The following is a 14,412-nucleotide window of genomic DNA, read 5'->3' as shown; positions in this document are numbered from 1 at the left end:
AGCAGCAGCACAGGCTGATTTCCCCAGGTGCCCGTTCCCGTTGTGCTGACGCACTCTTCCCTGCTCCCAATTCCCAGCAGCCAGCCCTCACCACCGCCTTTCTGGGGCAGCTGAGGGAGGGACTGAGCAGCCAGGATTGCCTAACCTGCAGTGTGAATGTCACCCTGCCTTGGGCACTCCTCCCAGCAGGCTCTTGGCCATGGATGCACCACCATTGAGCAAACAGCCTCCCAAAAAGGCATCCCTGGGCCAGAGACACCTCTGGAGCTGTGCAGGCTTTGGGGCACTGGGTTGAGCGAGGAGCAGGACGGCCCTTGGTGTGGCTTTGTCGCTGTGGTGGCACAGAGCTGTCTTTGTCGTGTGCTGTGGCAGTGCCAAGACAGTGCCCCATCCTGCCAGGTGCTGGATAGGTCTGCAGGGATCACGGAAGTTCCACTCAGAGCTCTGCCATCCTTGTACTGGGAAGGGACACCCCATACTTGTTCCTGGGGCACTGAGCTAGGTCACTTCTAGGGCAAGAGGGATGTGTGCAGGGTCCTCAGGCAGGATAAAGTCTTTCTCTGGACTTGGCATCCCAGGCCCCTGTGTCTGGAGGTATTGGAATGCCCTTGCTCCATTGGCAAGATCAGCTTTTTCTCTGGACTTGGGGTCCTGGTTCTTTGTGTCTGGGGGTGTTGTGGTGTCCTTGCTCCATCTGCCCCCCTCTGGTGGGCACAGAGCCCCTTTTCTCCCTGGTGTACTGCCAGGCTGAAGATCTCTGTGGGGCCAGCGCTGCCTCTCCCCAGGGTGGCTCAGGTCTCTGCTGGTGGCCTGGGGGGGCTGCCAGTCTCTGTACTCAACCTGGGGAGCTCCTCCTGCACCAGCTCAGCAGTCCCCCTCGCTCACACAAGCCCGATTTAGCTTCTCTAATCTCTTGCCCTGAATCTGTCGCTCCACCCCACTAATGATTTCTCCTGCTCTTCTCCCAGGTTCCCCGAGTGCGTCAGTGCTCACTGAGGGGAGTGGGAGAGCGTGTGTGGGGCTGGCCAGGCTGATGCAGGTGCTGCCAGGGGCACACATCCCCACTGTCCCACGCTGTCCCCACCATGCCCCACTGCACTGTCCCTGTCCTGCTGCAGGCCCTCCCTAGTGCCACAGCCCCACAGGTGCAGGCAGAGTGCATTGACCCTCCTCACACCAGCACCAGGCCGCTCCAGGGGCTTCCCACGTTCACCCAGGGAGCCTCCAGATCCTTCCAGACAGCCCTGGCCCCTGCCACAGCTCCATTGCTCCTGGACTTGCTAAAGCCTTTATCACCTCTCAGCTGCATCTCCTGAATTTTTTCCCTGCAAACTGGATTAAATCACCTCTAAAGAACCCGAGCTAATCTCCTTTTAGAGCCCAGCCCTCGTTCACTGTGCCAGCACTGCCTGATCCTCCCCACCCAGGCTGCCTCTCATTTCAAGGTTGGCTGTGTCCATCTTGGGTTCCCAGTGCAGGGCCTTGCTCCATTTGCCTCCACCTGCACTCAGCAATCAAACTGTCTTGGAGCCTTCCCTCTGTCCAGGAAACAGCCTGAACCTGCCTGGATTTGGGGCAGGAAAGGGGACAGAGACTTCCTGTGTGTGGTGGCCCTGCACAAACCCTTGCTGTGCGAGGAATTACAGTGGGGGCACGTTGGCATAATTTTTCAGCTGATGGTGCATGGCAGTGGCAATGGAGCCCACTGGGGATGGCTGTGCTGACAGTGTCCCTGGTGGCTCAGCATCTCTGGCCATTTATCTCAGTGCCTAATTTTAGTCCCACAGCTTGCAGCTCCGTGCCTGTGTTTAATGCCAGCTGCCCCAGAGTGGCTCCCACCTCTGCCCCCATCCACCTGGGCAGGGGTCTGGTGTGGTGCCCACGCGTGCCAGACTGCCATGCAGGGTCTGTCAGAGCGGTGTCTGCCCCCGGTGGCGAGCGGGGTGCTGGGTGCAGCTGTCCAGTCAGTCACCTCCACCCCTGCCCTCTCGCCTGCTGCTGGAGGGTTATTTTTGCTGAGGAATGTGCCATCCCCTCGGATTCTGGCAGCCTGCAGGGCTTGTGTTACAGGCGAGAGGCTGAAACCCAGGCCTGCAGCTGGGTAAATATAGCACCAATATTCGGGACTGCAGGAGGGCACGGCAGCCTCTTCCTCCTTCCAGGGCTGCCGTCACTGCCATTGCCCTTCCTGCCTCCTGACACCAGGTTGCTGGTTGCTTCCACCGTGCTGCCTGCACTCTTGCCTGCTTTCCCCCACAGCCTGCAGCCCCTCTCCCGGCTGTGGGGTATGGCAGAGGCTGGCAGGCCAGGGATGGAATGCCTCGTGCCATCCCGCTCCATGCCCAGACACCCAAGGTCACATTGCTGCCTTGCATCCCTGCGCTCTCTGCCTGCAGTGAGCACTGTGAGCTCAGGCATCCTTCTTGTGGCAGCAAAGGGAGGCAAAGCTGGAGAGGGCACCGGGGTGTCCCAGCCCATGGGAGAGGGGGACAGCACAGCACTGCCCCTCCACAGGCTCACAGGGATTCTGTGGCGCTGCCCTGTCGAGTGACAAGGGACATCCCTCTGCTGTATTTATCTTCCCTGGGGACAGAGCTAGGGAAGGTGCCACCTACCCAGGCTCCCAGCACATCCCCAGCTCCTGCCGACCATCCCCAGCACTCCAGGAGGTGCAAACGCATGAAAGATTCATGGCCAGACCTCCTCCTACTCGCAACGCCGCATGCACACACCGCCATCAATTATTCAGGCACTGAGACAAGGGGCTGCTGCCTGGGACCAGGGCAGGGGGCTGATGCCAGGACAGAGCTGTGGCACTGGTCAGGACCTGTGCAGGGCAGTTGGGAGGCCAGCAAGGTGTGGAGGGCTGTGGTTCTTGGAAAGGTGGGATCAGCGCTGCAGTCTGAGCGAGTGTTTGCTGTCTGCTTTGCTTGGGGCTGATGTGTGTCCAGCAGGCAGAGCTGGAGCTGGGTGGCAGTGGGGCCACCTGCTCCAGGTCTGCTTCTTGTCCATGCCACACTGCACTGGCTGCCATTCTCTGTCCTGGGTCCCTGACCTGCAGAGGAGCTGGGGCAGGGCAGAAGGGCAGCCCTAGCTGCAGGTGACCATCACCTCCTGTAGGACACCTTCTGCAGTGACTTTTGGTGCCTGCAATAGGCACAGCCTCTTGGAGGTGACCCAGCTATTCCCAGAGGTTCAGCATCTCTGGGACAGCCCAGAGTCGCTCGTGAAGCTTTTGCTGAGGGATAGCTACAGAGTCACAGTTGCTGGGAACAGCTGTGTGCCCAGCCAGCCAGGAGCTGTGATCAATGGGGAGCAGATGTAGGATAGCTGGAGGATATACAAGTGACTGTGTTTTGGCTGGACAAAGGTGGTCCTCCCTGAGACTGTCCTTGTGGGTGCTTTGGTGGCAGCACCCTCACCCTGGTACCACTGTGTGAAACGTCCGAGCCTTGGTGCTTCTTCCCAGCATCCCTGATGAGTGTTTTAATCCCACTTGAGTGTGAAAAGAATGCACAGGCTGTGTGTCTGCAGCAGGACACAGATAGGGTGAGAGTGCCTGTCAGGGAAGCCCTGGGTGCAGGTACCCTGGCACACACGAGCCCCACAGTTCAGCTCCTTACCTAGATCTGGCTCAAGGGTACTCATTTCTGTCCCCACCCCGGGCTGGTGGGGGGCAGCAGAGACCTCTGTCTCTGACAGGAGATTCCCTTAATGCCAGCTGTAGCGTTTGTAGGACTTGTCTGACGTGCAGGGTCTCCACGGAAACCCCGCAGCATCACTTGGATTGTGGGACTGACAGAAATGTTGTATAAACAGCTCCTTTTGTGCTGGGTAATTTGCAACTTATTATGGAGCCATGAAAAGCCTCACGTTTGGAGTCATGAGCTGGGAGGGGAAGCAGAGAAAAGCTACCCAGAGCTGCCAGGCACCATGGGGAGCGTGATGCCTGTGAGCAGCTCCTTGTGGAGCAGCTGGCTCCCCAGGGGACAGGTGAGCAGCGTGGGGACAAGCGCCGGGTGGGGAGGCCTCCCGCAGCGTCCCAAGGATGCTCTGCAGTGGGAAGGGGCAGCTCAAACAGAGGTGAGGCCAGGAGCTTGGCAGCCTCTCCAAGGGCGTGGGAAGGGGGCTGGTGAATGCTGCAGGGCTTGGGGAGTCGGTGAGGGAAGGTATCGAGCTATGGGGCACCAAGAGCTGTGAGGGGCATGGCATGCAGGACAGGACTTGCTGGGGCTGTGAGGCTGGGACTGCCCCTCTGGCTTATTTGTAGCATCACCCAGAAAACTGGGACAGGCAGCAGGGCTCAGGATGGTCAGCTGGGAAAGGTGTGCCAGGGCTGTGCCAGCCCCAGGAGCACTTATAGGTCCTAATGTCCCTGGCCAGCCTCAGTGGGGACTGCCACCCACAGCTTCTGCCCACATCCCAGGAGCCCCATCCCAGCTGGGTCCTGGCACAGAGTCCTGCTCTGGGCTGTGCTGTGGGTCCTCACCCCTGCAGGAAGGGAGGTCTCATGTGTGTCATGCCACAGGGACAGCAGCCTACCTTCCCAGCTCCAGCTTGTCTCAGCCACAAAGCAGTGGTGCTGTGACAGGGCTGAGCAGCCCAGCCCTGCGCACCCATGTGGGTCCTGAGGCACCCGGGACGCAGGGTACACGGTTGCTCCTGGCAGCAGCACTGGCACTGGAGGCTGTGTGGTTTGCCAGCAGGGGAATTGATGTGAAGCACTGTGCCCATATTAGTTCCTGTCCATGTACAGTTGGGCTGTGACCCACACCTGTGTCTTGGCAAGGGGATCCTTCTGCATTCCCATGCCTGGGGGATGTGGGGCACTGAGCAGAGGCTGGCAGAGTGATGGTGAGCCTGTATCCTGGCTGGGCAGTGCCATGGCACACTGCAAACCTGCTGCTGGGTGCAGGCTTGTGCCTGCTGTGGCACTGGGTCTGCCCTGTTTGAGGGCACTTTGGGGACAGCACACAGGGTGCTGCTGTGCTGTGTTGATTCCATCCCAGCTGGTGTGCATGTGGGGGCTGTAGTGGGGGGGCTGTGTCCTGAGAGAGGAGTGCAACCCCTGTCCTGGGCAGTGGGGCAGGATGCACAGGTGACAGGGGACAGTGGTACAGCTGCACCGCCTGGCAGGGGGCTCGGACCCCTGCCTGCCGTGCAGACAAAGCCAGAGGTGGAGAAACCACGTACCCGCCTCAGACACGCCCCATCCCTCCCTCCCCTCTACGACGGCGGCCCTCGCCCCCCACCACCTGTGCCCTGCCTGTCCCCCACCGCTGTCACTGTGTGCCAGGGCTGGCGGGGAGGCGGAGGCGGAGGCAGGCGGGGGAAGGATGGAGGGAGGAGCACGCCAGTGATGCTTCATGCTCACAGCTCCAGCCCTCCCGAGAGCCCAACCTGGCGAGCCCCTTCCTCTCCCTCCGCCGCTCTGGCTGCCGGCGGTGAAGGATGCTCGGAGCATCGCTGGCTGCCGCGGCGTGCTGACAGCGGGGACCCCGCCGGGAGCGGGCTGCCGTCCTGCCGGGCCTGAGTCCGTGTCACCGGGCCGGCAGGGCTCTGCAGAAGCATGAAGAAGATCTGGGTGAAGAAGCGATTCCAGGTAAGGGCTCCAGGCTGCCGTGCCGGCGGGTGCCGGGAGAAGGGGGCAGCGCCGAGAACGGCTGGGGATGGGAATGGATGCTGATGGAGACGGGAATTGGGATGCGAATAAGGATGGGGATGGGAGTGTCCCTCCAGCCCTTCCGCTGCCCCCCGGGGCTCCCCAGGGCTTTGCACAGCGCCAGCTTCAGCCCCGCTTGCAGAGCTGCCGGCTGCTCGCCTGGCCTCGCCGGCCCGGGCAGGAGGGGCAGAGGGCAGGGGCTCGGCGCCAACACCGGGCCGGGACCCCCTCGGGGCTCTCCGCACCACCCTCCGTTCCCTGTGTGCCCTCTGGAGCAAATGGAGGCTGCTGCATGGCTCCCAGCCCCGGCGGCGGTGGTCACGGAGCCCGAGAGGAGGCTTTGCATGCGTCATCCCCTCCGCGTCAGGAGCATGCCTGGCACAGGCACGGCTCCTTCCTTCGCGGGCCCGCCGAGCTCCGCTGCCGAGCGAGCAACAAGGACGTCACTTGGCCTCCGCGGGCGGCGAGGATGGGGAGCACGCTTCCAGAACCCCCCGCCGCCATCCCCCGGGCACACCGGCCCGATGCGGACGCACAGCATCCCCGCTGTCACTGTGCCTGGTGGCCCAGAGGGGACCAGGAAGGGGCTGACAGGCACAGCACCTTCCCGGGGTGGGAGATGCGCCATGGGACACAGGTCCCCAGGGAGAGCAGGTGCTGAGGGTCCCTGTGGGGCAGGCTGGTTCGCACAGCCTGGCTGCCCCATCTGCATTTGGGGGCAGCAAGGCCAGGGGCTTGCCCGTGTGGCAGGGCAGGGTCCTGCAGCGCTGGCTGAGCACGGGAGGGGTATCACAACAGCCACAGCGCCGTCCCTCTGCACCAGGCAAGTTACTCACTCCCTGCCCACCTCATTCCATCCCTGCTCCCTGTCTGCCTGTCTCACACAATAGGCAGCAGTGCCATGTGGTGCTGGGCTCCACGTGCTAGGTGGTGACAAGCTCCACAGTCCCAGGAGATCCTTCTCTCCCTGCAGGCCCCATGGCCATGGTGAGGGATGCCCCATGCCTGGGCCAGCACAGACCCCCAGCCTGGCCAGGTGGATCCATGCTTGGCACAGGGGAAGGAAACACCTCCAGGTCTCACCCAGCTGCCTCGTAGCGCAGGGCCGAAGCTGGGTGTGGATCCCAGCCAGCTCCTCTCTCTGCTCCAGGCTGGGTGGCACAGTGTGTGCTCCTGGGACTCCTCCACCCCTTTTCCCAACATGCAAATGAAATCCCACACAGGTGGATTACCCCCACTCTCTGTCTGTCCCCTTTGTGCAGACTCTGATCCCACACCAAGCCCTGAGCTGTTTCTGCCCCCTTTCCATCTCCTGGCCTGGGGCTGGCCCTGCATCACCCAGCACTTACTTGCTCCCTACTGGGCTGCAGGTGGGTGCTGTGCTTGAGGGGGGTCCAGTCTGTGGGGTGCCCTGATCCTGCAAGGTGCCCTGATCCCTCAGGGTGCCCTGATCCTGTAGGGACCTGTTGAGAGATGAAGGGGAAGGGGCTCAGCCCCTCTGCAGCTCTGGGCAATGCAGCCCAGCTCTCTGGGTACACTCACCATATCTGATGGGGAGCCGATGGCGCCTGTCCCTGGGGAAGCCACGAGAGTACCCAATAATGGCACTCAATTGCATTTTCATTTTTTAATGGGGGAATTATCCGCCGATGGTGCAGTTAATCACTCATCTTTCCCTGGCCTGGAAGATGGGCTGCCAGCCAGAACCAGCAGAGTCAGCCGAGAAGGGGAGGTGAAGCCTGGCTCAGCCTGAATACAAATGTGTCTCGTGCAGCCGCTGCCCTCTGGCCAGCACTGCATGCAGGCAGGGGGTTGGTGAGAACCTGAGTGCTGCCCATGTGCAGGGGCTGCCACAGCAGTGGCAGCAGCTTTGGGCATTGTGAAATGAGCCTGCTGCCCTTCAAGGGCAACTAGCTGCTTGCCATGCTTGGCTGTCCATCCCTGGTGTCTGGCTGTCCCTGGGGTCTGGCTGTCTGTGACCTGCTTTGGAGCTGGAGGGATGGTGGGGCAGGAGGGGCTGGTGGAGCAAAGGGCTTTGAGACAGCGGGGTGTCCAGCCCTGGGCTCCCCACTGCCAAGGAGACAGGGCATGGGCCATCAGTGTCCTGCGAAGACCCTGTCACCCAGACTGCCTGGGAAGGATGCTCAGTCCTGGCAGCCCAAGCCTGCCTGTCTGCACTCCACATTCCCACTCCTGCCTGCCTTGGAGATCACCCCGTCCCTCTGCTTTCCTGGGATGTGGCGTCAGTGCACACTGGGTCTGGCAGACAGGCTGCCCTCAGCTGGTCCCTTCCCAGGCACGCAGGTGCCCAGGCCTGGGCTGCAGCACAGAGGGCAGCCAAGTTGGCACGGAGCTCCTGGTGCTTCCAGCCCGCGCTCGGTTCCCACCTGCCCGCACAGACGGCATGGGTGAGCACAGCCCCTGCACCGACAGGCCGGTGCCCTGCTGCCAGGCAGCCTCTCTCAACTGGCATGGCCTCGGCAGGGGAAGAAGGATGCTGTCCCCGTGCTGGGACAGTGGCCATGGTGGAGTCTGGGCCAGTGCCTGGAAGACATTTTGCTGGCCAAATCCCCATGCTGGCTGGGTGGCTTTAAAGGGGCTGCAGAGCGCTTGGGCAGCAGCCCAGGCAAAGACTTCTCAGCAGGCTATGCCAGCTGCAGGCAGCAGTTCTGGGGCATCTGGGGTGCCCCACTGTCACTCTCGGGCTTGGGCTGGAGCAGAGGGCTTGGGGGCACAGTGCCATCACCGAGGGGACCCCGTGCACGCGCGTGCACTCAGGTGTGTGAGCGTGCGTGGCTGGGCATGCGCCGCACGTGCCCACCTACAGCCATCCATCTCTGCGTGTGCGTGGGGGCGTGTGCCTGTGGGGCCGTGGGTGTGCAGCGGGGGTGCATGTCAGCGCTGCCAGGTGTGCCCTGCCTGTGGGAGGGCGTGAGTGGGGCGACATTTGTCGTGCCAGAGTGCGTGTGAGAGGTTGTGGGTGTGAGTGGAACTGCGTGTGCTGGGATGGGGTGTGTGTGTGTGTGTGTGTGTGTGGTGTGGCAGCAGTGTGAGTGCAGGGCAGGTATCTATCACCGTGCCACGGGTAATGCTCTGTTCTCTTTTCCTTTGCAGAAGACCGGCCACTCGCGGCGCTTCGGGCGCTTCACGCATGGTGCGTTGAGTTACCAGGACCCGACTCCCCCCGCTGCCCCGAGTGTGCCAGGATGGGCCCACCACCATGCAGCAAGCAGAGGCTGGGCAGGGCTGAATTGCATCTTGCCAGCCACAAAATAGGGTCCCAGTCAGCCAGGAGCTCACAGTGTCCCCCATGCAGCTGGTCTGCTCCTGGGCCTGCAGCTCTCCTTGCTCAGGGGCTGCCAGACTGCTGTGGCTAGGATTGGGAATCTGATGCACTAGCAGGGCACGAAGCAGTGGGTCGAGTGCTGGGCTGCAGAGGGGTAGCTTGTAGTGGGGGGAAGCAGTGTGGCTCCCCACACACCTTGAGAGTGCAATGGACAGGAGCAGTGGTGGGTCTGGGAATGTGTTTCTCACTGCAGGAGTTGTTGCTGCAGCTTGTGAGGGCTTGGGCAGTGGCAAGGAGGAAAGTCAGTCCTTCCCTGGAAGCATGGCACTATTTTTCCTGGAATGGCACATTAGGGTCATACTGAAATGGCCTTGCCACATCCTGCCTGGTGGGGGGCAGCTCTTAGTGATGCCCTGCCCTGAGAATTTTGGCTTTATCCACCGCTGTTGTTCTGTGGAGCACAGCTGTGTTGTACAGCACTTGCACTGGTGGGGCAGAGGATGGACTTGTACATGCCAGGGGAGGCTGTGTGCACATGGACACGTGTCCGTGTGCCCCAGCACCCCCAGGAGTGCCCAGCTGGGCACAGACTGGGAGGGTCAGCCCCAGGCTGAGATGCCTTGCAGGCACAGAGGGATGCATGGATACTGCAGTGGTGAGGGCACAGCTCCAGGGATAGGGGTGGCTGTCCTGCTGGGCGGGATGTGGCTGTGCACGGGGAGGGAATGGTGCTGTGCACTCACCGGTGGGACGGTGTGTGCGAGGAGAGGGTCTGTGTGCAGCGCTGGAGCGGTGTGCAGTGACTGTGATGCAGAGTGGAGACGTGGTGGGGAAGAGCTGGGGACAAGGCCCCCCGGCTGCCCCCACGTCTCCGCAGGCCGGGCCGATAACCGGGTGTTGATGTCTCTCTCTCTCTTGCTGCCCCTATGGAAGCGAAGTTTTCCGCTCCTGCAGGAAACAAAGCTACGGTAGGAAGATGCCTTCCCAATGCCATCACTGTCCCTATAGTGGACCCTGTGCCCCAGCCTGCCACCCTGCTCTGTCACTTCCACTGTCCCCTTGCTCTGCTTTTTTGTCCCCGTGCCACCTCTGCCAGCTGTGTTCCCACTGCTGGCACTGCCTCCCTTCCTCCCGTCATCTAACACTGTTCCTGCCTGCCCTTGCCCTGCTGGACTTTCCCACCCCTAGTCCTGCCTTTCCCTCCTGGCAGCTTGTCCCTGCAGGTTACAGGCATTCCTCCTGCCCTGGAGCTGCCTGGGCACTGCTGTCGTGCTCCTGGAGCCAATGGGTCTGCAACAGGCAGTACCAGTGTGGTCTGCTGTCTGTCTGTCTGTACCCTCACTCCCTACTCTCCCCTCCCACCCCAGACTCGGAGACAGGTGAGGATGAATCCGGCGACCCCCAGGTGACACAGCGCAGTGATCTCCAGGATGAGACGGCCTTCAGCACCCCCACGGGTGAGCAGGGACGCCTGGCTGGCACTGAGCCCTGACACTGGCTGCTGGCCATGACTCCCCACAAGGCCTCTGCTGGCCAGGCTTTGGGGGTGTCCATGGAGAGGGAGCTGTGATCCACCCATACAAAGCGGGGAGGGCTTGAGGCAGCAGGGTGCTGCTCAGGACATGCTGGGACACCTCACAGTGGTTCAGCCCTCTCTGAGGAGGATGCTGAGCTCGTCCCACAGGCACCCAGTCTTGGCTCATGCCTCTTCTCTCAGGTGGGTCTGACACCCTCGTGGACGCCTCCATGAACACAACGCCAACCTCGGTGCTGGCCCTGTCACAGGCAGAGGAGCGCTCCAGCTGGTCAGGCAGCCAGCAGACCGTGGTGGAGAAGGAGACGGATGCCAGCCTCTCTGCACGGGGACCCTACCTCCGTCCCGCTGCTTGGCCGCAGCCGCAGGGAACCCCAAGGCAAGCAAACACGCCGGCCCCGCGTGGCGCCGAGGTGCGGCACCTGGGCGTGGAGCCGCTGGTGCGGGCATCACGGGCTAATCTGGTGGGCACGAGCTGGGGGTCAGAGGATAGCCTGTCGGTGGCCAGCGACCCGTACGGCAGCGCCTTCAGCCTGTACCGAGGACGGGCGCTCTCGCTCCACGTGTAAGTAGCCAGCGGGAGCGCACGGAGGGGACATCGCGCTGGGGCCATCTCCTTCCAACCCCTGCAGCCATCTCCTTCCCTCCACCCGGCCTTTCTTTGCCTTCACCTTCCCCGACGAGGAGTGGGGACTCTGAGCAGTAGGCAGCCTGTTCTCGGTGAGAAGGTGGGAGCAATGCAGCCTGGGGCTGATGTAGAGTGGGGTCCCGTTCTGCTGTGGCCAGGTTGAGGCTGGATGTATCTCCTGTGCCACTGTTTGAGGTGCAGTACCCCACCTGCAGACTATACCATGGGCATTTTCCTCTTCCACCCCACCATGGTGGGGTGCAGCCCACAGTGTGGGGAACTGGAGGTGCACAGTAGCCTGGGACACACATAGGCATCTGCTCATGGTGCAGGGGTGCTGCCTCCCCAGATCCTGCTGATGTGCTCAGAGCCCCCGTCCCTCCCTGCCGCCTTTGGTTCCCATACCTGCAGGCCTGCTCCTTTGACCTCCATCTTGCTCTTTTTTTTGTTTAAGGCTGCTTCTTCCACCAGAACCTCATCTCCACCTTATGATTTCCACTCTGCGTTTGCTGAGCCCCTCTGGGGGCAGTGGGATAGGAAGATGTGCCCACAGCAGCGTGTGCACAGGCAGGGCTTGCAGCCTTGGGGACCCCTTCTGGCCAGGCTGCACTGCCTCAGCACACCAGGACATCCCAGCAAACTGGGGCACCCCCCAGCCCCTGGTCCTGTCTGCATGGTGGCCCTGGGGAGGGACTCACTGGGTAACCCAGCATCACCCTGCTGTTCCACATGAGTACCCCAGGGCAAGGGGTCCCAGCAGCCCAGGACTCTCACCTAACCCAGCCAGCTCCCAGTGGTCTGAGGGTGACCAGACGCCATTGCTGGGACCCCTTGGGTCTCCCCAGGCTGCCCTGACTGTTTGACCCCTTTGCCATGCCCCATTGGGCACTGTGGTGCAGGCTGGAAGGTGGAATGCAGCCAAGCAAGTACAAGGGTGGTCTCTAAGCCATGCTCCTCTGTCTCTGCCCTTGCAGCAGCATCCCCCAGGGAGGCTACCGGAGAGATGACCTCCACAGAGGCCCTGTCTCTCCAAAGCCTGGTGCAGAGGCCCCGAGATCCCCCGCTGCTCTGCCACTGACTGCCAAGCCGCCCATCGTCCGCTCGCCATCTCCTCGCGCTGGCACAGGTCTGCAGCTGCCCGCTGGCGCCGCATCCCAGCCCGCCGCCCGTGGCCCTGGCGTCCCCTCCTTCACACCCGTGACCCCCCGCAAGAAGTCCTCGGTGCCGGTAGAGTACCAGGACATCGTTCCCGAGGAGTACGAGGAGAAGATCAAGAAGCCCAAGTCCTCTGGGTACTCACAGGGAAGCACACAGGACTCCCGCCCGCAGACACCCATGAGCGACACCTCCGGCCGCATCTCCGTGCGGGCGTCGCCCAAGCTGGTGCGTGCCGGCTCCAGGATCTTCGAGCGGCTGCAGTACTTCGAGGAGCGGCAGAGGAGCCTGGAGCAGGACAGTCCCTTTCCCGCGCGGCCCCACCTGCCGCTGCGCAAGACGCGCTCCCTGGAGCAGCCCGGCAGCGGGCCCCGCCGCGCCAGCACTCCGGGCGGCTCGCGGGAGGAGCTGCGGGACGGCGGCCGCTGGGAGCCGGGCAGCACGGCAGCGTGCCGGCGCCTGGCCTTCCGGCAGAAAGCCGCCTCCTTCGACGAGCGAGGCAAGTTCGCCAACCGCGTCTACGCCATCGAGCACAAGTTTGCGGAGGAGCTGAGCCGCATCAAGCGGACGGTCTCCAAGCAGCAGCTGCGGCGCTCCCAGGAGCTCTGCAAAGCCGGGTCGCCGCCGGCACCCTCACCCCCAGCGGCCAGCGAGCCCCCCGCACCCCGCGCCCCCCGCACCCCCCGCGCCCCCTCCTCTCAGGGCGCCGGCGGACGCAAGGCACTGCCCCCCAAGAGCGGCCCGCCGGCGGAGAGCACGCACGTCATCCAGCACCTGGCGCTTTCCAGCGTGGCCTTGGTGGGACCTGACGGGGAGCCGCTGCCGGGGGGGCAGCGCGGGAAGAGAGCCCCGGTGGGGGGAGGTGGGGCGGCTGGACAGCCCAGCTCAGCGGAGGATGCCAGGAAGGGCCTGCAGCAAGAAGGCGTTGGGGAAGTGAAGAAGAAGGAGCAGTGGCCATTGAAACAAGCCAGCCCGCAGGGAAGGGTGGCCCTCTCGCAGGCGGGGCCCGCCGAAGGCAGTCTGTACCCCGATGGAGGCCCCGCCCGTGGCCCCGGGGCACTGAACGAGGCTCTGGCTGCCCGGCTGGCCGTGCCCCACGGACTGTACCGGCGGCCAGAGACGCCCACAGAAGTGCGGTTCCTGCCCTGGGCAAAGCCAGGCATGGAGCAGGAAGCTCGTCTGGAGCGAAGCTGGGCAGGACAGCACGGTGTGGGCAGGGATGTGGAGAGAAGGCAGATGAAAGTGTCAGAGAAGAAAGAGAGTGGCCGGATGGCTCAAGAAGGCAGGAGCACACGGAGCAAGGGGAAGGGACGCCGAGCCAGGCCCACCTCTCCAGAGCTAGGTATGGGCATGGCCTTCTGCCCTCCTGCAGGCACAGAGCTGGCCTGGCCAGCCCCTGGGTGGGTTGGGGAACCTTCATCCTGCCCCTGGGAGGTGTGGTGAGCCCAGGGGTGGAGGGATGAGACTCTGGGGTAGTTGGCACCAAGCAGTGCCATAAGACAGACCAGCCTGGCTGCCAGTTTGCTGGGCCTTGAGGTTACAACGCTTGCTATCTTCTCCATACCTCTTGTCTGGCACAGGAAAGATACAGCACACTGAATTGTGGTCTGGGACACAGAGGACCCACTGCAACTTGTCCTGTCTGGGCCATGCTCGGTGGTCCAGGCAGGGCATGCAGCCCAAGCTTCCCCAGGGGAAGGTGGCTTGGCTGGGCGAGAGGTGTCCTGCCCATCCCAGCATGCAGCAGTTAGACCAGACTATACCTGGGCTGGCAGCTTTTAGGCTCTGCTCTAGCCAGAGAAGTGTCAGGCCCATGTGTCTGAGGCTCCTGGCACATCCCCAGGACTTTCGTCCGTGTGCTGGGGCCATGAGAGGGGAGGGAGCTGGGAGGTGCTTGCTGCTGTATTGGGGTGCAGCAGGCACCATCCCATGAGGGACTGGGGGAAGTTCAGGGTGGGGGATGCAGCAGGCTATATAACCCTCCTTCTTCCACACCCCACTGTCACCTCATTTCTTGTGCCCTATGGGGATGTACAACAAGCTGTATGCTTCCTGCCCCTTCCCGGTCCCCTGTCTTGTCCCCAGTGCCTGCTCTGAGCCATGGTGGATCCTGATGTGTCCATTCCATCCACTGCATGGCCTGAGTA

General features: G+C 62.8%; 1 protein-coding gene across 6 annotated transcripts in view; it reads left to right on the top strand.

Annotated features, from left to right (window-relative positions):
* The first annotated feature begins 3,931 nt into the window (after nucleotides 1-3,931).
* The window catches only part of SPEG (striated muscle enriched protein kinase), a 32,299-nt gene continuing 21,818 nt past the window's right edge, over nucleotides 3,932-14,412 (top strand). Inside the window, exons 1-7 of one of the 6 annotated variants that reach the window (XM_058028024.1) lie at nucleotides 3,932-3,993; nucleotides 5,377-5,602; nucleotides 8,777-8,816; nucleotides 9,887-9,916; nucleotides 10,316-10,405; nucleotides 10,666-11,047; nucleotides 12,085-13,607. In XM_058028024.1, the coding sequence (XP_057884007.1) occupies nucleotides 5,570-5,602; nucleotides 8,777-8,816; nucleotides 9,887-9,916; nucleotides 10,316-10,405; nucleotides 10,666-11,047; nucleotides 12,085-13,607 (2,098 nt within the window). In that variant the 5' untranslated portion in view covers nucleotides 3,932-3,993; nucleotides 5,377-5,569. Of the gene's footprint in view, nucleotides 3,994-5,285; nucleotides 5,603-7,646; nucleotides 9,917-10,315; nucleotides 10,406-10,665; nucleotides 11,048-12,084; nucleotides 13,608-14,412 lie in introns of those variants that run through there. The other 5 variants (XM_058028023.1, XM_058028026.1, XM_058028025.1 and 2 more) reach the window with 5 other exon arrangements.

The sequence above is a fragment of the Melospiza georgiana genome, chromosome 7, assembly GCF_028018845.1.
Source record: "Melospiza georgiana isolate bMelGeo1 chromosome 7, bMelGeo1.pri, whole genome shotgun sequence".
Lineage (NCBI taxonomy): Eukaryota > Metazoa > Chordata > Aves > Passeriformes > Passerellidae > Melospiza > Melospiza georgiana.
This window is presented reverse-complemented; position numbering and strand designations above follow the sequence as displayed.